General features: G+C 38.2%; 3 protein-coding genes across 7 annotated transcripts; 2 read left to right on the top strand and 1 right to left on the bottom strand.

The window, feature by feature from the left end:
- The first annotated feature begins 5,302 nt into the window (after nt 1–5,302).
- ttll9 (tubulin tyrosine ligase-like family, member 9) lies at nt 5,303–10,229 on the top strand. Its single transcript, XM_044125987.1, has 14 exons — nt 5,303–5,448; nt 6,155–6,201; nt 6,285–6,377; nt 6,503–6,614; nt 6,718–6,903; nt 7,042–7,110; nt 7,190–7,280; nt 7,394–7,434; nt 7,540–7,627; nt 7,768–7,826; nt 8,807–9,003; nt 9,272–9,385; nt 9,648–9,772; nt 9,954–10,229. The coding sequence occupies exons 1-14, from the start codon at nt 5,434–5,436 to the stop codon at nt 10,016–10,018; spliced, it is 1,302 nt and encodes a 433-aa protein (XP_043981922.1). The 5' UTR covers nt 5,303–5,433; the 3' UTR covers nt 10,019–10,229.
- On the bottom strand, nt 10,074–15,539 carry fam217ba (family with sequence similarity 217 member Ba). Of its 3 annotated transcripts, none has more exons than XM_044125833.1 (5): nt 15,450–15,539; nt 14,956–15,336; nt 14,776–14,866; nt 13,712–13,779; nt 10,074–13,596 (listed from the first exon to the last, which is right to left on the bottom strand). In XM_044125833.1, the coding sequence occupies exons 2-5, from the start codon at nt 15,072–15,074 to the stop codon at nt 12,153–12,155; spliced, it is 1,722 nt and encodes a 573-aa protein (XP_043981768.1). In that variant the 5' UTR covers nt 15,075–15,336; nt 15,450–15,539; the 3' UTR covers nt 10,074–12,152. The 3 variants fall into 3 exon arrangements, with proteins under 3 accessions (XP_043981768.1, XP_043981777.1, XP_043981781.1); XM_044125842.1 differs by lacking the exon at nt 15,450–15,539 and having other exon boundaries at nt 14,956–15,121; nt 15,229–15,441; XM_044125846.1 differs by having other exon boundaries at nt 13,712–13,776; nt 14,956–15,461.
- A 561-nt stretch (nt 15,540–16,100) lies between these two features.
- ppp1r3da (protein phosphatase 1, regulatory subunit 3Da) lies at nt 16,101–19,552 on the top strand. Of its 3 annotated transcripts, none has more exons than XM_044126100.1 (2): nt 16,101–16,164; nt 17,525–19,552. In XM_044126100.1, coding segments are annotated over exons 1-2 (957 nt in total). In that variant the 5' UTR covers nt 16,101–16,162; the 3' UTR covers nt 18,480–19,552. The 3 variants fall into 3 exon arrangements, with proteins under 3 accessions (XP_043982035.1, XP_043982033.1, XP_043982036.1); XM_044126098.1 differs by lacking the exon at nt 16,101–16,164 and adding an exon at nt 16,819–17,211; XM_044126101.1 differs by lacking the exon at nt 16,101–16,164 and adding an exon at nt 17,295–17,385.
- The last annotated feature ends 784 nt before the right edge of the window (nt 19,553–20,336 follow it).

Raw genomic sequence — 20,336 nt, forward strand, 5'->3', positions numbered from 1 at the left:
GAACATTACAGAAAAAAGTAATGCTTTGCTTCCACTGACACCAAAAACCTGCAACTATGCCATATGTGAGGAAGTTACAAATTTGCAAGGAAGGAGTTCAAATAATTTTGTGTGGTATTTGAAGAAAGTGCTTGAATTATTGCTTGTGTTCAGTTATTTAAATTTTTCTTCTGTGATTTGTTTATTGGGAAACAAAATTTGCAAGTTTGCGTATTTTCCTAATAAACCTAATCTGCAGTTAGGATGGAATGATATCTTAAATAGTTTTGGGGGGTTATGATAACCTTTACAAAAAGTTGCATGTTTCATTGGAGGATTTATTGAACATTATCTATGAAATCAATTTTAGATGAGTACCAGTAATCTCATCTGTGAAAGGTGTGTGCCAAAGAAAGTCATATTTCTGTTGTTGCAATATTACGTAAAACATAAAATAGCTACTAGTAATTGTAATCATATGTGTTACACCATGATGGATGGATGTGAGCTCACCAAACTAAAAACACTCTGAGGTGACAAATGTGAGCAAAAGATGTAGCAATAAAACAGGAACATATTTTTTAATGAAAAGGCAGTGATGCAAGTTGTGGAAGTAGAAATGAGTCACACTGCTGGAGCACGGATCGGGTGACTTTTAACTGGAGGTTACTCCAAATCATGCTCAAATCAGTGTTATTAAAACAAACTTTACTCACTGAGCCTGCAAGTCCAATTTCCCTTTAGTTGCTTGGACCCTGATAGGTGTTTATTGCACTCAGATATTGGGCTGCCAAATAGCCTGAAACAGAATAACAAAGAGGAAACTGAGTTATTTTGATTTTTTCTTTTTAATAACTATGTCTGAAGGCATTGTCTCACTTGTGGAAATAATTACCTGAAGATGAAGGAAACAGACCAAAACCCAAGGGCAAACATAGAAATGCATGAACAGAACACTGACATGAACCAAAGGCATAAGCTCCTGAAAAGAATTAAACTCTTTTTTTGTTTGTTTGTTTAATAATCTACAGCCTCTCAAACCATTTACTTCCTTAGTCCTAGTATTAGACACATTAATTGTCCTACTGAAGCATCCTCTGGAGCCAAATCTGTCTGACTCATGACTGCCCTCTGGTCCCCTTCCAAATTCCCTAAGGCTAAGGTTTTGTGCCATACCCAAGTCCTCTGGCACAATCCCGAAGCTGGGAAACAGAGAGAATTCCAGATAAATTAAGACCATATTCTGTTTTCTTTCTCCTCAACCCAGTTGTGGAGAGAGAGCGCTATCAGGAAAGTTGGCTGTGTGTGGTTTGGCGGTTTCAGGATGTGTGCATGCTGCGAAAGACCTTGTACATTCTGATCTATTCAGTCTGCTTTTTACAGTATGGGTTCATCGTTAGTTATTTACCATAAGTGGGGAGTCAGAGCTGAAAAGAGAAAGGGAACACAATCTCCTCGGTTAACATGTTTTGGCATTGCTAATTAAGGCAATAAAATGAGGTTGAGAGCAGTAAATGTATCTCAATTAAATCTCTCTCTCCCTCCTCCTTGTGTTGTGTATCACATTTAGGAGTTTAAATTGTATTTTGCAACTTAGCTCATTGTGACAGTCTTTATACTTCAGATATTATCCATAGAGTTAAGCTTGACATAGTCCTTTATTGTTTTTGTTTTATCAGGGCATTAACTCAACAGGTTAGACAACATGCTATGTTCTGTTTGACAATAGCATTGGTGACTTTGCTTATGTTGTGGTTTTCGGCAGAAGAAAACATTCATAAACTTCAGCAAGATCATGGAGACGTTAAGGAATGTGTCAAATTGCAGAGGTATTTCAGATCCCACTTTGACTTGTTATTCTGGGCTTTCGCACGTTTTATTAGAAAACATATTTGTGTGCAGCACCCAGGGATTTGCATTTCATTACCAAAACAGTGTTGTGTTGTTGCTTCTAAGTAAGAAGCAATAAACAGGTGGGACTCATATTTGAGACAAGAAACATGTAAAATATCTTGGACTTATTCTGAAAATAGAACGTCTCCTTTTAGGTGAGAGGAGATCAGATTAGGTTTTTCAGATTATGGTTGAGACAGTGCTTCCTCAGAAGTTCAAAGCTTAGAATATTTTTTTATAGCCTAAACCTGTTTTAAACATCTTCAAAACATTATCTTTGATCTGTTTACTTTAATCCCTAGTTTACGTGATAATGTTTGTTTGTCAATATTTCCTAACAATCATCTGAAACCTTGACAGAACATCTAGATTTATATATTTTCTCAATTATCCAATTTGTTTACTTCTGAAGGCAGTTGACTGCACAGGAATTAATTTAGGGCTAACTAAGTAAAGGGGGGTATACACAAAATTTTATAAGTAAAGAAATAATTAAAACTATGCATATTTTTATTTTCAATTCTGTGCAACATTGTTTTATTACATGAAATTTATCTTAAAGGTGATTTTTGTTCCTCATAAATCCCCTCTATACCAATGGGCACTGCATGTTCTCTGTTCTCTAACCTAAAACAAAATGGATACTTTGGTCTTTTTTATTATATTTCTATTACTGACCTAAAGGATTCAAACCAAGCTTGTTTGCCTAAAAGCTCGCAGTGCTTCCTCATCTACCAAAGCAGTATATTTTTAAGGAGAACAGCTGTATAGGCACTATAATGTAGGCAGCGTAACTCAAAGACAGATAGCAGTTTATACCCTAATTCCCACACGTTTCTTACTTTGTGGTTTAGCTGCTCAGGAACATACGGTTCACCAGGGCTGATGACTTTCACCTTCTGGAAAATGTATGACCTGTGGGATACCTCACAGTAATTGGTGAAGATTTATGCAAAACCTCAAGTGATGAAGAATGAGGCAAACATAAAATCTGTGTAAAATGAAATTCAGTATTGGATATGACAATTTAAATTGGACAATAAAGCTGGAATTCAATTTGATTTCCTCAGAAAACTCAGGCTGCATGTCTGAAAGAGACAAACCCATTGCGGGTTGATCCTCAAAAACAATCTTTATTCCAAGATACCGGTGAAAATAACGTTTGCATTTTTCTCGCGTTGCATAAGAACAAGTGGTCAGCCAAAATTATATGTATAGCTTGTACAGCTGCTACAAACGACAGATAGCAGTTCCCTGCAGGGACGGATGCCAAACCTAAAATGTTTCACTACAACAAGCCCAGATAATCTGTCTCCATATAAAAAAATATCGCTCGGAGATTGATCTTTGAAAGGCACCTATGGTTCAACTGACTGTTGCGCCTGGGAACCAAAATCTTCTGTTGGCAACTGAATATATAATGCGCACTGAATCTAATAAAAGCCTGAACATGAAAATGGGAAAGCCAGTGCTGCTGTGGTCATATAAATGGAAACTCATGGCTAAAGGCAAACTTTGATCTTTAAAGTCACTGACCTGTAAAATGGAGGAAACTATTTATTTGAAGATGCTCTGTTCAAGACATCAAGTTTGTGGTTGGAAGAAAAGGTCAACCTGCAGTATTGTGCAAAAAAAAAAAAAAAAAAAAAAGATAAATGTGACAAACAAAAACATTTAAATCAGTTTTTTTTATTTAAAAAACCCTGTTTTTTTCCTACAAGCCATACAAGCCAACAAAGATAGATAGATAGATAGATAGATAGATAGATAGATAGATAGATAGATAGATAGATAGATAGATAGATAGATAGATAGATAGATAGATAGATAGATAGATAGATAGATAGATAGATAGATAGATAGATAGATAGATAGATAGATAGATAGATAGATAGATAGATTGATTGATTGATTGATTGATTCTCATGAGAAATTGTCTTATGTGTCTGAACACACTGAAGCTCATTTGCAAAATAACAAAAAATTTTATTAGAGGCTCCAATCCAGGATTTTAATGAGACTATATTCCCATCATCTGTTTTAATTTAAAATATGCCATTTTCTTTTCTTTTTCTTATTTTTTATTTTTTACCATATCTTATTTTGCTTTATCTTCAATGTTGTTAACAATCAAATAAATTCTGAATGTGTCAATGCATGGTAAAAGATATGTTCCCCAAATTCACTTGAATAAAGTGACATACAAAAAAGTCTATTATAATTTATCTGCTCAGTGAGAACATTGCGAAACTAAACTTTGGATCAGAGATTTGCCTTGTGTTGCTTTCCAGTTGAGACACTGCAGTAGCTGACCACCCACATTCTTATTTAACTGAAAGTCATTTTCATTATGGGCTAACCTGATTTTTTCATTAGTTTTTAATATGGTAGACCATTTATTGACACTGCATAGCTGAGATTGAGGTTCTAGCCTATTATGGATCTTTCCACAAGAATCTAAGCCAGATATAACCTATTTTTATATTACCGACTGCAATGTGTTAAAAACAATAATCACCACCGGTTTCTGAGCTGGACAGAGCATAGACTTCAGAGGCAAGATAAACAGCACACCTAAAGCCACCTTTTTCTGATCTTACAAAGAAAAACAAAATGATCAACAAAACCAGAATCTGCAAGGTGTGCTAAACAGAGGGAAAACAGAGTGTCTTAGTCACAAAACAAATATAGATTTGTTCAAATCCATTGGTCTTAGCAGGTACTTAGGGAGGGAATATGAAGAGAATGGTGTTTTCTCAATAAGCAGAGCAGGATTTTAATCTTTTGGCATGAACGAAAGATCAAAGTGCAAACCAGGTGACTCGAAACAGGACCGTTTGGTTTTATAAAGTTCTTTGTCACTGAACAGCACCTATTATTCAATAGAACCGTTGTGCTAGATTTAAAAAAAAATACTAGACTCTGCAATGAACTATTTCTAATCACAAAATATATTTGGATTGTTTTAAAGAGTATATGTTAATGTTTAAAAATCTAATGTTGAGAAAAGAACCAAAGACTTTACATTTCTTATTTGAGGTTTTGGTGCCCCCGTGTGGTTATCAAATGGTAGATAACAAAGATAGATAAAACTGGAGATCAACTTTCACTTGTATATATTTATAAATAACATCCATTTTAAGTTAATTTCAATAGTAGATCTAAGTCAAATTTAGAGTCATAACTGATGATTGTTTTATTCTTTCCTCACATTATATTTTCAGTTGCATTTCGACAGTCTAAAGCTAATCAGTTCGGTAAATAAATAAATAAATAAATAAATAAATAAATAAATAAATAAATAAATAAATAAATAAATAAATAAATAAATAAATAAATAAATAAATAAATAAATACAAGCTATATAATACTTGCAAACAAACTTTTTTTCTAGAGGATACTACGGCAAGCTCTTCGGGACATTCTCCCCACTCCGGTTGGTTTCTCGGTAGTCATGACAGCAACTGTTCCGTCCTTTTAGACGGATGTAGCTTTCTCCATACATATACCTCAATAGGAAGTTCCGAAGCCTTCTGCTGCCTCTTCGTGGTGAACGGGTCTATGTCGAAGTACAAGGTAAACAAGTAACATGAATACAAAATAACAAATTCGGGCAGAAGGAACACTTTTTCAATTTCTTTTTAGCATCATGTTAGAACAGGGTACAATTCGTCAAATGAAAATATTTAATGCTTACTGCGACTTCACTTGATCTCCAAATCGCTTAGAAAGAAGGGTCACCTAAGCATGCGCTGTATGTGTGTCTATTTCTCGTACATTCTCTATGTTCAGCGAAGTGACAGTGAAGTAGGCAGAAATTGTACTCAAGTCAGAGCAACGATACTTAATAAACACTATTAATCAAGTAAAAGTACGGTGCAACAATAAAAGTCTCTGAAGATTCGACATCAACCTAAATCGTCTAAGAATATTTGAATGTCCTAAGATGTGTATTGTGTTTGTCTGTCAGATTTTTTTTTTCCTAAAATGTATTTAGCACCAAAAGTTCCCTTTTATTTCCCCAGACTGATAAGATGTAAATAATATTGTTTGACGCTTGTTCTTGATTTATTTATTTATTTATTTTATTTTATTTTATTTTTTTAAGATCGTGACATGTTTATTTTTGAGATCAGTTAGCCTAGTTCATGTTGTCAAATATATATATTTTTTGTATGGTAAATTCTTTTCCCCAAAACTGTTAAAAAGTGATGGCTCTTCTTTACAAAATAAGAAAAGAACTTTCATTGAATCTTAAAGTTTTCTTTCCTTACTTTTGCAGACATCTGGAAACAAAGCCTCAAATGATAGTGGCAAAAGTGAGGAACGGTGGGTGTTTTGTCTAAACTGGCTAATGTGTAGCTGATAAATTAGCTGCTGGAAACTGTGATATTGTTGCTGCTTCTCCTCAGGGAAGGAAAAATTTGCGTGCGTTATAAATGTGGTTTATTCAACACCATACAAGATGTCCTGAAACAAAGACCAAACTGGGTTGAAGTCAAAGAGTGAGTTCAGGGATGTATTGGGGGGAAGGGTGGGGGATTGCAGTAAGGAAGGTCATTAAGCAAAAAGACCTTAGCATCTTTCTTTTTATTATTCTTTGTTTTGATTTGTTTTCTCCCATTTCCAGTGATGGAGAGTGGGACTTCAACTGGTGTGATGTGGGTTGGCTTAGGGAGAATTTTGACCACTCATACATGGACGAACACGTCAAAATAAATCACTTTCGTAACCATTACGAGGTGAGATATCTTCAATTCTGGTGCATTATGATGATAAACTAAAACGTATTGTTTTTTTTGTAGAAAGTACTAACCTGTGTGTTTTTTCGTATTTTTAAAACAGCTGTCCCGCAAAAATCTTATGGTCAAAAACCTCAAACGGTACCAGAAGAATCTGGAAAAGGAAGTTGGCCGTGAGGAAGCCTCTAAATGTGACTTTTTCCCTTGCACCTTTGTCCTGCCCAGCGAGTATCATCTCTTTGTAGAGGAGTTCAATCGAAACCCTGGCAGCATCTGGATCATGAAACCGGTGAGCTAAAATAGACCACAGAAATGACCCAGTGCAAAAACTACAAATAAAAAGAAAAAGATACTAGATCTATTCTCAGTTTGGAAGATCCAAGAGACAAGAATGTATTTAACTTTGAAACTGTCTGGTGTTTTTTAGGTAGCAAAATCACAGGGCAAAGGGATTTTTCTGTTCAGGAAACTGAAAGATATTATAGACTGGAAGAAGGTAATGTTTATTCCCTTTATGAAAAAAGTTATAGTACTTTCAATTACTAAATTGGACTGATAATGCTTGTATTTCACAGGAAAGCTTTCACTCAGAAGAGCAGAAAGATGCAGCACCTGTGGAAAACTATGTGGCACAGAGATATATAGAGAACCCTTACCTGATTAATGGTAATCAACTGAAATACTGATATAAGATAATATAGTGTCAATATAAGACATCCCATTATTATATGTATACATATGCTGTAAGTCCTCACTTGACATATTTTTTATTATCACAGGCAGAAAATTTGATTTGAGAGTTTACGTCCTGGTCACGTCAGTATGTAGCAAGAAGTCATTAGTTTTTATTTAAGCTGTCAACATTGCTGTTGTATCTGCACATTGTATATACAGTACATATATATTGCTTTGTTTTGTTTTTCAGTATGTTCCCTTAAAGGCATGGTTGTACAGAGATGGTTTCGCTCGCTTCTCGGGAACTCGCTTTTCGCTCAGCACCATCGACGACAAGTGTATCCCTTTCCTTTTTTTTTTTCCTGCCAGTGTTTGAAGGCATAAAGAATAATACACAGCACATGTGTGGCTGAAATAATCCCATTTGTCAGGCTCCTCTCCACTGAGATTTTTGAGTTGTCCTTAGTGTTTATTTCAGACATGCACCTCACTAATGTGTCTGTTCAAAAAACAGCTCCAAACTATAATCATGAAGAGGTATGTATCCAAAAAGAAAAAAGAAGACATAGTGCAAAAAGTACTCTCTTTTTTTTCTTTTCTTTTCTTGCATGAATAATGTGGAAGTAGACTAACAATGAAGTATGGTGGTGGCAGCTTCATTCTGTGTGAGGATGTTCTGATTATTAAGTCCAAAGGTGATGGGGAAAATAAATTCAGCTTGGTAATTCAAAGTCTTAGAAGAAAACCTGTTAAAGGGTCCAAGCTACTTGAAACTGTTACTATGGTATCCACCCTAATGATGCAATATTGTCAAACTGTCATACACGTAGCATTAGCAGAACTAGCGCTACCCTTAGTAATGCTCAGAAAGAATTTTGACACTAATTATTTACAAATCAGACTAGGTGAAATTAAAAAAAAAATCAAATATACAGTTAAACTATTGAGATAACCAGATATCAGTCATGTATGAGTGATTCAACCATGCTGCAATCAAGTGAAAACTGCCTTAAAATTAAACCCAAAGGTATTTAGCAATGCATTTTTGGGATCTCCTGTTGAAGTTGAGGTGAGTGACCATAAATCTGGAACAAATGCCAGATGCTTCTCATGCAGCACCGATTGAGCCTCTAAGGCTCCAGTTGGCTCGTCAAACCCCACATCTGAATCTAATCGACGATCTACAGCAAGACTTTAAAAGTGCTTTTCCCAGATGCTCTTTGTCCAACCTGACTGCACATTATTTTCAAGGAAAAGTCCTAAGGAACCAATCGTGGCTCCTTGGGATATTGCAAAATGGAAAAAAAAAGTCAGTGTCCACAACTTTAAATTGTTGTGATTTATCACATAATCTCAAGTTTGAAGTCTGTAATGTGACAAAATGCAAGGATGTTGGGAAAAAAAAGTATAATTACTTAACGAGGCGTTGTACATGTCTGCCATTTTGAAAACTTATGTCATATTATATGCTGTTGTTGTAGATGCAGTATGTCACTGTTCTGTTTTATATGCAATAGGGATGCAAATGGCAGATGCAACAACTTCGGAGATACCTGACTGCCAAACATGGTAGGGAGTTGATTGAAATCCTCTTCAAAGAGATGGATAACATCTTTATTCGAAGCCTGCAGAGTGTCCAAAAGGTCATTATAAATGACAAACATTGCTTTGAGCTCTACGGTTACGACATACTACTGGACGAGAACCTCAAGCCGTAAGTGCTTTACCAATGTGAGCCTTTGTTTTACAATCCCTCTGTTCTTCTCACTCTGAAAACAAATTACAAACTGACGTTAAACATGAAGTACTTCTCTAAAAAAAATAAAAATAAATAAATTTGCTATTATAATTTTAAATGTAACTAGAGCTCCACAGCAGGCCTTATGCCATGGAAAGGTATCTATCATGTTGAGGTTTTCTGTCACTCTAGCTCCGAAGGCTAAGTGTAGGTTTTCCGAGTGCCACCTTCCGTCTCCTCACAGGTGGTTAATTGAGGTGAACGCATCTCCATCACACACCCCCAGCAGTCGGGAGGATTATGAGATGAAGTTCAGACTACTGGAGGACACTTTGAATGTTGTTGACATGGAGGGAAGGTAAAAGGCGTCGTTATCACTCTGATTACGTTTTGACATGGGCAAACTACATGTGGGGGACTTCCTGTCTTTGCATTAAATGCAGAGTTCAAAAATGATGGCTTTCACTACCTCTTATATCTATCTTTATATCGAATAATTGTATGGTATGAATGAACATGCTACAGAGGTAAAGATGGACTAGCATGTAATTAGACTTCCAAGATAAAGTCTGTCCAGGGGATGATAGGCAATCTAATGGATTGTTTTTTTTTCTCATTAGGCTGACTGGCAAGGAGAAAAGAGTGGGAGGCTATGATCTCATGTGGAACAATGGGCCTGTCTTTAAAGAGGATGTCTACCTACGAACATTTGGCAGTTCATGTTTCACTGCCAACACATACTTGGGTAACTTAGCAGCAAAGTTAATGCAATCTTAATAAGGGGAAAAAAAAAGATGACTCATGTTTTTTGGTTTTGAAAGTGATCCGCTAATCTATTATTACCATTCAGTTTATAGGGGTGTGCTTTACGGTCTGAATCGCTCTATTAATAATGACCCTCTGGTTTTGCCCGTTCTTTATTGCAGGGTGTCTGAATGACAGAGAAAAGCAGCTTCGCCATCTTTTTAAACCATTTCAGAGGAGGGCCTAATTGTATCCAGAATCTCAAATATGTCTTCACTTGTTTTTTTGTTGGGTTTTTTTTCGTGGTAAAGAACAACGACCCAGTTTCCCCCAATGTTTTCTGCATGTATAAACAATATTTCAACCTTAGACCAATTTTGAACTTGCAACAAACAGGCTGATTTAACAAGACGGGAACAGACTGTCTTGATTTTACAAATAAAATCTGTAATGTGTGATGTGCATTTGAGTTCAGTCCCCCTTCTCTCTGAAGCCCTAAATAAAATCCAGAGCAAATAATTTTCTTAAGAATCTGTGTCAAAATATAAATACAGCTACAACAGAATGGTTTAATCCACGTATTAAAGAAACCCAGTCCAACCCCAACTTTTGCAATTCCCTGTATACTGGTTTGACCTTGTTAATGCCAATATAATAACTGAACAAATATTTAAATTTTACAAATAACTGCATGACATGTTTTCTTGCGTCCAAAACATTTATTTCTATGCCTTACAAATACTTGCATCCAACACTGAGAAAAATACCACAATCGTTCAACGTAGTGTATAGTGTACACGTGAACAATATTCGTCTGTCCTGGCCCCTTTACTATGGCTTTGACATTTTACATAAATATATACTTAGTGAGTGCAGTCATAGTACGTCACATCTACATTAATTTTAGTGCTTTGAACATTTAAATCAAACTATAAAACAGACAAAGCGCTGTAATATTAACATTGCTCTACAGACATTAAGTATGTAGCGGAATGTGGAGGTGATTTGTCCACCATCACCCAGTTACAGCCCAGGGGCCATGATGTGTCGAAGCTCCATTCAAATAATTGGGATGACTGCAGAGGCCAGAGAAATTACATTCACCTCTTCTACAAAACAATTCCTCTTTTATCTTTCTTTCGTTTTTTTAAGTTAGTCACAATGTTAACATGTAGATGACAAAAATAAATGAAAGTCGACCCACAACAACGTCTCATAAATATAGCTATGGTATAGAAATTCTGGAAAAATACGCATTTACATTCGTAGCAAACAATCCACAACCCTTCAGTGACGAGACGACCTCAGCTCTATGCAAAATACATCAAGTTAATGTAAACTACAATTCAAGCTTTTCGACAATGCAAAGCCCTTGCAATGAAAAAAAAAACAAACACAACAGAGTAGTGAAAAAACAGTACATCTCAAGGTCACAATATGATCCAGTGCGTATCTTTTTTGCTGAAGAGACGCTTAAACGTTTAAAACACGAGTCATAAAAGAATTATAGTAAAAATTTAAAATAAAACACATAAAACAAAAATACATTCAAACATGAAAAGCTGCTTGAGTATTTTATGAAATGCTATGACTTGTACTAAATATCACTGTGCATTATTTATGCTTGTATCTGTTTTTATTTATCCTACATCTCTATTTTAACATTAGTAGAGAATGGAGGGATGACAGTGCAGTGCATTAAAATTCAGAGCTGTCTATGTTGATACTTAACCTCGTGTTAAAGCAGAGCTCAGCATTACGCTTTTAATTCTACATTTTTTTAAACAAATGCTAAAAATACAGATGCATTCATAAAATTACAATATCATTGGAGAGTTTATTTATTTCAGCAGTTTTATACGAGCGAAACTCGTGATGATGAGAGACTGTGGCTTACAACTCACAAAAACTCAAAATTCAGTTTCTCACAGAATCTGAATATTAGCTAAATAGACGCCCATGGACAACACAATCATTGGTAAGCCCACCGACTGGACAATTGTCCAGCAAAATGTCCACCAGAAGGACAGCCTTCTGAGTAAGACACTAAAGGAAAATAATGTGGAAGCAAAGAACCCGGGTTGAAAATTTATGTAATCTGTCATTAATCTTTATAAAATAAGTTTTACTTTCTAAATTTCTGAAATAAATAAATATTTTGAGGATATTAAAACTTGTTAGGACATACCTATATTATCCTATTATCTACTTTTTCATGAATGACACACCATGTCTACGGTTTAAAGGCTGTGTGTATCCTGCTGTATATGGGTTAGAGCATGTTAGTTTTACACAGATTTTACACAAAGCAAGCATAGGTTTAGGATTTTTTTTTACCAAGTAACCACTAACTAAAGCAATATACTTCAGGCCTACAGGGGTTACTTAGCAACAAAGTGCACATTTTTTGTTTTGCCATTTTGTTTAGGAATGCTGTGGCTGCTAGGTGGAGCTTTGGAGAGACTCGCTGGGTCTTTAGCAACTCTTTTCGTGGCAGTTTTAGAGGCCTGACTTCCCGCCTCGGCCCTCTGACAGTCCCTCTCGTCTCTCTTGGAAGCGGTGAGCTCCCTCTTGCTTCCGGAAAGTCCCCGTTTCTCGGTGGCCGCACCTTTGATCCCACTGGGCTCCTTCTTCACATCTGTCTCAGAGTTGGCTCTGACACGGCTTTTCCTCACCTGCCCTCTGCCCTTTTGGTTAGTGCCGGCTTCCTGGGGTTGTTTCCGGGCGTTGCCCACAGCCTGCATGTGCCTGAGATGACTCCTCCCAGCTGAGGGGCTAATTGGTGTTCGGGCCCCTCCTCCTCCGCCTTGTGCTCCAGGGCTCCTACCTTCAGTGGAGGGGGCTCGGGTCTCGCTGCTGCTCCGCTTCGCCGCCGATCCTGGGCACGCCCTGTGCTCAAGCAATGGGCTGAGCCGCGAGTGGCGCTGGTAAGCATAGGCAGAGCAGCTTCCGTTGCAGAGGGGGTAGCGCATGTGACAGTGCGGACACACTGGGAAGCGGGAGAGCTGTTGCTGGGCTGAGGCAGGCGACGGCGGGTTGTTAACAGGTGTGAAAGGGAAGGCTCGCGAGCCGTGCCGCAGCCCTTTGGGGGAGTTGAGTCGGGAAGATGGCGCGGTGTGAGGTCTGGCCGAGTGCGCCGCCGCAGAAGAAGGGAAGCTCTGTGGTCTTGTGCGACCCCCAGGGGGGCGGCTGCTCTCTGCTTGCACCGTTTGGATTTGAAGCCACTCCAGCTGCAGCAGCCTCTCCAGGTACTTCTCTAAGGACCCCACAGGCTTGGGTCGGGGGGCACCACGACCCTCTGTGTGAAGAAACACCGCCAGCTGTCTCAGGCTCCAGCAGTTGAAGGGAGGAGGCAGGAAATCAGAGTATGTGTACGCGGGTTTCTCACTCTCAGCTTCGTCCCCCGCCATCCCGTGGGGTCCTGGAATATCTGGGAGGAAGTCGTTAGTGTTAATGATCTCCGCCCGCAGGTTGAGGTGGGGCGGGGTGCACGGGGTGCACGGCGAGGGCAAAACAGGCAGCCGCTCAGAGTCTGACAGATCGCTAGCGCTGTCAGAGTCGTCCTCCTTGTTGTTGTAGTGCTGCTGCAGTGCTTCTGGGGTCGGAGCTGGGGAATGCATTAGCGGGTGGGATGGCGACATCCGTAGCCCTGATATTGGAGAAATAGGCAGAGAGAGCGCTCGACGATTTTTTCCCATCACCTGACGATTCGGGAGGAGCTCGGTGCCGCACGGTGACAGCCGCTGATTTTCTCGTTTCTCCTCTTTCCTGTGTACAGATGACTGCTTGCGAAGTTGAGGTCTAAAGTCTCCTTCCGCTTCAGGGCTGAGAAGAGACAGATGGATTTAGGGGATGGGGGAGAAGTCGTTGGAGGATTTAGGGATTTAATGTACCTGAAGGAAAGCACTTAGAAATAATACACACCACTGTTAGCTCTTACCTTGAGAGCTTGCTTGCATTTTGAGACGCACCTGACTTCATCCTGCCACCTTTAGACTGAGCACCCTGCAGAAAAGTCATTACAACACAAAATTATTCTCAGTCCTATAAAGTAATATGCCAAGCTCCAAATAACACAGAGTACTGTTCAATCCATTATCAGAAAATTAAAAGAGTACGGCTCAATTCCAAACATATCAAGTAGTGTGTCCACTACTGACACACCAGACAAGGAGAGCACTAATCAAACATGCAGAAAGATTTGCATGGAGGAGAAAAAAAGATTTGCTGCTCAGTTTGGAGAATCTGTAGACATGTGAACAATTATATGTGCACTCTAAAAATAGTGACTGTTGATACAAAACCACAAGAAGTTGTGTATACAGTTTGCCACGAGCCACATAGGAAACACATGTGGCTCCTATGTGGCTCAAACATATAGTCTGAGCCACAATTACGGTAAATGTTTAAGGTGAAAGGTTATTTGCGTAAATAAATAAAGATTCTGTGGTAAAACTTTCCCCTGAATCGGACTGATTTTTAATTATATTACGAGGAAGAGTCACCAGAACAATCAATCCCTAGATGTGCAAACCTGGTAGAGTATGTGTAGTCTTACTTCCACTTAGCATGCAAGTGTGAAGTGGAAGTTCATCCTTATGTCTCTAACATAAAACCCCTCAAAACCAACAGTAAGTTTTCTGATTGTAAAATGAGGAAACATGAATTGGTTCAAGCAGTGGGGCTTCACTATGCACTACTCAGCAGGTGTGGGTGTTGGCTGAATGAGAGCTCTGTGACCTGACCTACTACAACCAACTCAGCAAAGCCAGTTGGAAACCCTTAGGTAGTTGTCAAACAGGTGTTAAGATAATCAGATCTAATTGTACAACACATCTGAGCTTTCTTTTTAATCAGTGCTGCGCTGAATGAAAGGTGTAACTTTTGGACAGTCTAATCTGGCCCATTGCTGTGTATATATCAGCTACTGGGTAGTAATGACAGTAGTAACATGTGGTATTAATACCTATTGCATATTACTTAGTAACGGTGCCAGTCACATACCCTCTGTAGGGCTGCGGTGTCCTTATCTGGTCCCGGGAGACCATTTTTCATTTGGCTCATTGCTTTCGTGGTCTTGTTACATTTCTTTGAGCTACGAAACAGAAAATTGCATCAGGCATGTCTTAAAAAACCCCAACCCATAACATAACGTCCAGTCCCATTAGTATAGAAAATGCCTACCTGGTAAGTGACCCGCTATTTTCGGTATTCTTAACTCGTATCTTCTCCTTGGAAACGACGCGCTTCAGTGTTGTGGAAGCCGTGCGCTCCTGCATGATGGGGCCCATGTTGCACCACATGGGACGCTGCGTCTGGAGTCCAGCACGGATCTAGTCTTGCACGGTAGCTAAAGAAGCCAGCCGACATCTCTAATCAGACAGTCTAGTCTGAGGATACGGCTAAAATAACCCATTTTCTCCGAAGTGATGCAATGCATCATGTGAAGACACCAACCTCTCCTCTTCTGCTGCAGGTTTTAACACACGAACTACTGTTTTGGTCGTCGACGCTACGTCGCTGCTCAAACACAATTCCGCTTTTTTCCCCCTAATTGTAATTAACCTGTGACAAGAAAAGGTATATATAATTCTAATGGCATCCTTTTCATCATTACGAATGCAACAAAGCAAAAACAGCGCAGACGCTTTGTTTCGTTGTGAGATAGGTTTGTTTACCTGCTCCTGACTGGCTCGCTGCCTGTGCCGAAGTGAGCCCCCGGAGTGCATCATGGGACTTGAAGTGTAAGCGTTAATAGTCGAGATTTAAATCAACCACAGGCGCTGTTTAAAAGAGTCTAATTATCACTTAAAAACACTGGAGATGCAAAATATCTTATTTTGAGGCCCCAAAATAGATGCAGGAAATGAAAAATAAGACACACACTTTGGAAATCAGCCTTGAACTACTCAATCACCCAGGCAACGTCAGTGGGCGCGTTTCTTAACAGTCAGCCGGCGAATCACTCGGCTAAAAGAAATAACGGATCGGTTTGGACGGGGTTTGGATCGGTTTGGACGTCCTGTAATCGGTGGGGTTTAGCCCCCTTACGCTTCGCCATCCATCTCTACTGTTGTGTCCTTGTTGTGTCCTTAAAGACCTGCCTTGCCTGCTGGTGGTAGTCAGCAGCACCGGTGCGTCTGTGGCTATAATGTAGCGTACCTCCATTGGCATTTGAATGTATGGATAAATGATTTAATGTCGTGTGAAATGGAGTCCTTTGAATTTGATAACGTGTTATACAAGTATTTCCCAGTTGGTAGGAAATTCACTGCAGTGTCTGGTTCATGCTTTTTTTGGTGTCTCTCTTCCCAGTGTAGGTTTCGGTACTCAGCTGTCTCAGGAGCTGGTCTGAAGGAGACATCATGATGGCCTGATCAACCAATGGGAAATGTACAGGAAGGGAATTGGATTCTATTTTTTCCTACTGCATTCTTTAGAAGAGAGTTAACAAGACACTTTCTTTATGGGAATCAAAACAAAACTGATATTGTGCCAGAAATGAAGGGGTTTCTGGCACAATATTGGAGCTAATTTGGTGCCAGATAGCCTTCCTCTATTTAAATGAACTGGTGCTCATTTTATTCTGTACAGGGAGGACTTGCTAAGGCCCAAATTAGATCTTTTTGTAAAAATTATTCAGATGTGTAAATTATACATATATTCCCCGTTTGTAGTTTTACTGTTTGGACATTGTTTTTTTGTTTGTTTGTTTCTTTTTAAAATGAAACATTAAATCATCCAAAATATCAAATTCATTGATAGATATTGTACATAGTACAACAAATTCCAGTGGATGCTATATCTTCATAACTGAGAGACACATAAACAAAGGCATCAGTCTGTGCAGTTATATTTCTACATGCACACATGTATAATTATATTCCCACATACTTCATCTACTTATACATGCAAAGGCTACATGTGTACAGTCATATAAATAAGTTCTTCAAAGCTAGAATCACATGTTTTGCAGTTCCAATCCTACCCATTTTGAGAGTGCATACTTGAAAAGAGAATCAGTTATAATATAATTGTTATGATAAAATTTCATTGTTCAAGTTCTTAAAAAAAATAAATTGCCTTGTAAACATTACAATCAAGGAGTTAATGATTCATTTGAAATTTTCCCAGGCCACGCCCACCTTGACACCCTTTTTCATGCCAGCTGACAAATGGTGCGCACCCAATGAGTCTGCGTACTGTACATTTCCACCTAACTGCGCGCTTGTTAGCCGATCTCCATCGACTTTACGCTGGGTGCATGCGAACTGTTAGTGTTTATATGCCTAGGTTCATGCTTGAAATAATTCTCGCAGTCTTAACGACGTAGCGCAACCCGAAATTCTGCCACGCATTGCTTTAAATGGATGATCGAGCCATAAACTACAGTGTTTCTGCAGCCTGCATGCAACACGCTTCATATCTGTGTATGTTGAGGTGAGGTCAAAGTTTGCTTGTTTGATACACGTTTGCTTATTAGATGATCATTAATTAAGGGCATTTTCAGTATTGCTGCAGCTGTTCAGACAGACTGTGCAGTCGGGCACGTACTACCAACAGACACGCCCACTCGAAGTTTCTGGCTGTACAGTACAGTTTCATAAAAAGGCTGTGCGTTTTCTTTCTTAAAAAAGAAAAATAATAAGTTTAATTTCGATCCTAAACACTTTGTTTAGAGCATATTTATAAACTTCATGTGACATACTAAGTGATTCTGCTTCAAAGCTAATTTTAATGTGTATTTATATAGGTCAGAAGGGCCAGCAGAGAACATGGAAAGAGGGTGGTTCGTTGGACACGAGAGGATACTCCCCGCCAAATCTCAACAGCCATTGTCCAGCTGCAGCAGTGTGTCTAGGTCCTTCTTGACTATAAACGTCAACGAAATGCTTCGAGGTGACAAGCCCAACAGCGCCAGGAAGCCTGTCCCAATCCGCCCGCCGAGTCCCATAGTTACTCGGCCAAAAGGACAAAACTCCCACAGCTTCCTCACCTGTGAGCCTACGCCGAAGCCCATCATCCGACAACGGTCACGCTCTCTGCCTTCTGCCACCCAGAACAAAAAGAAACAGAGCAGAGGTGTTGGCGTGAGGTTTGTCGACTCTCTTGGACTGGACCTGGAAGACGTTAGGGTTTTTAAATCAGGGGAGGACCCATTTGTGCCACAACATGTTACCTTCAGACTCCTGATGGGTGCCGAGATAACAGATGGAAGGCATCTTGAGATTAACTTGCCATACCTAAAGCCGGTTTTTGACCAACAGCCCGGTGACCAGCCGGAGTTCCTGCGGCGTCTCCACGAACAGAAAGTGTGTCTGGAGAGGGTCTTGTGCTTTGAACTGGGCATTATCGGAATCACGCAAGTCCTAAATTTAGACTTTGAGAAAAAAGTTGAAGTTCGGTATTCGTTTACAGAGTGGAAAAGTTCTGCGGAAACAAAGGCTTCCTGGGTCTCCTCTGTCACCAAAACCTGCGACGAAGAAGGAGGAAGAGGGCAGGAATTTAGTTGTGATACATTTCGTTTCCACCTACCAGTCCCTCCCTCCCTTCGACCAGGAGCGCAGCTGGAGTTTGCTATCCAATACAAAGTTTGTGGGGCTGAATATTGGGACAACAACAATGGAAAGAATTATAAATTAGTCTGCCAAAACTACAAGCTAACAGTGCCTAAAGAATGTGAAGACAGCATGGTGCATTTCATTTAGGATGCAGACTACATGGGATAAATAATGCAATCTGAGCACTTTAAATCTAGTAGCAATACATATTGAGAATACCAGCAGAGGACATGTTGTTGATTTAAGCACTGCTAACAAAATTATGCTAAGAGACAGAATCTACAAGCACTTTTATAGATAGAGGAGATTGAGCACTAAGGCATTTGTAGTTTTAAAAATTGCACTAAATAAATAATATGTGTATATATACACACTCCACATGTGGACATTTTAAGAGGGGAGGTCACCTTGCTAGACATCTGATGGAATAAATGATTTCATACAAAATTTGTTTCCCAATATTCTCTCAGCATACATTTTTACTTGGATCCCATTAAATACGATGTCTAGAACATTTTCCAAATAAAAACAATTTTACAAAAATTGTAGGTGTTATATTTAGAGACGCAACAATCATCTTTTCCCTGGTCAATGGAGATTTTCAGTTTTCTATAAGATCTAACTGGAAAATTCCTATTTTGGATCTATTTTGATTTTTTTTGTTTTTTTGTTCTAAGCACAGAAAAATTTACGGATGAAGGAGAAAAAATAAGGGCTTTAAGCTTTCTGATTCATTGAAGTGTCAAAGCATTTTTGTCCGTACACTTTATCTGTTTAGTGAAATTTTAATCAGTGCACCAAATTATGAGTTTGTGGATAGTAAATGAAACTAAACACCAATGGGAGATAATCAAAGGAAAATACTGACAGAATGCAATCTCTTGGTGATTGATTGGTCCATCTGTAGTTATATTCAATCCCAGTATTTTTGATTTGTAGTAATGAAATGTGCATTTCATTTTAATATAATTTCTATGCCCCCCCCCCCCCCCTTATAACACTGATCTTAATAAGATCAGTGTTATAAGGAGTTGTGTTTTTTTCAATACTTTCTTTTTGTTTTCTGATTAAACATGCTGTCCGTGTTTGCCTTGGAAAATATTATTCAGTAATAATTCTGCATGGACACCTGGACTGGATATTGTGAGTGGCACTTTTATAAATACAATAAAAATCTATAAAAGAGAATTCTGCTTTGACGTTACCAGATCAAAACTAACCATTTTAAACTGATTTTAACCCCCAAAATAAGACCATCAGTGATATCACTTTAAGTCTACTTAGTTGGCCCTTTTTCTTAACTAGAAGAATCAACTCAATAATAATGATGATGCAAGTGTTATATATATATATATATATATATATATATATATATATATATATATATATATATATATATATATATATATATATATATATATACATTATTGCTATTATATGGATTTAATGTATCTTAGTTATATAAACAATTAACACATGAAAAAACTTTTAATGTATTTTTACTTTCACTCTTTTACTGTTATTCAAAATAATTAAATGTATTTGCTGGTTATCTGAAGTGAAATAAGGTCAGATATTTTAGGCACATTTATATTCTTCTACTGTGATCAACATAAATTGCTTATCTTTGTCAAAATGTCGCTCTTGTTTATACTAAAAATTATATTTACATTATAATTAAAAGCTATTTATCAAAATTAATTGAACGTATTTTTTTAGTATTAATTTTTAACCTACCCCTCACAATATGGCGACCTTGTAGACTTACATGCCCCTCACAATAAGGGGAACTTATAGCTGAAGTATTGGTACTCGAACCTCAACATACGTCTACTTTTCTATGTTAATGACACTAGCATACCAGATAACCTCCTTACCATAGACATAAAATATTATACTATAATGGTCCTAACTCTCACATCACGAATTATAAAAAAACCCTAAGCAAAAAAATTATACCTAGATTTTATGTGCCTGAACAAAAATCTATAATTATTGCTGAAC

The sequence above is a fragment of the Gambusia affinis genome, linkage group LG01, assembly GCF_019740435.1.
Source record: "Gambusia affinis linkage group LG01, SWU_Gaff_1.0, whole genome shotgun sequence".
Lineage (NCBI taxonomy): Eukaryota > Metazoa > Chordata > Actinopteri > Cyprinodontiformes > Poeciliidae > Gambusia > Gambusia affinis.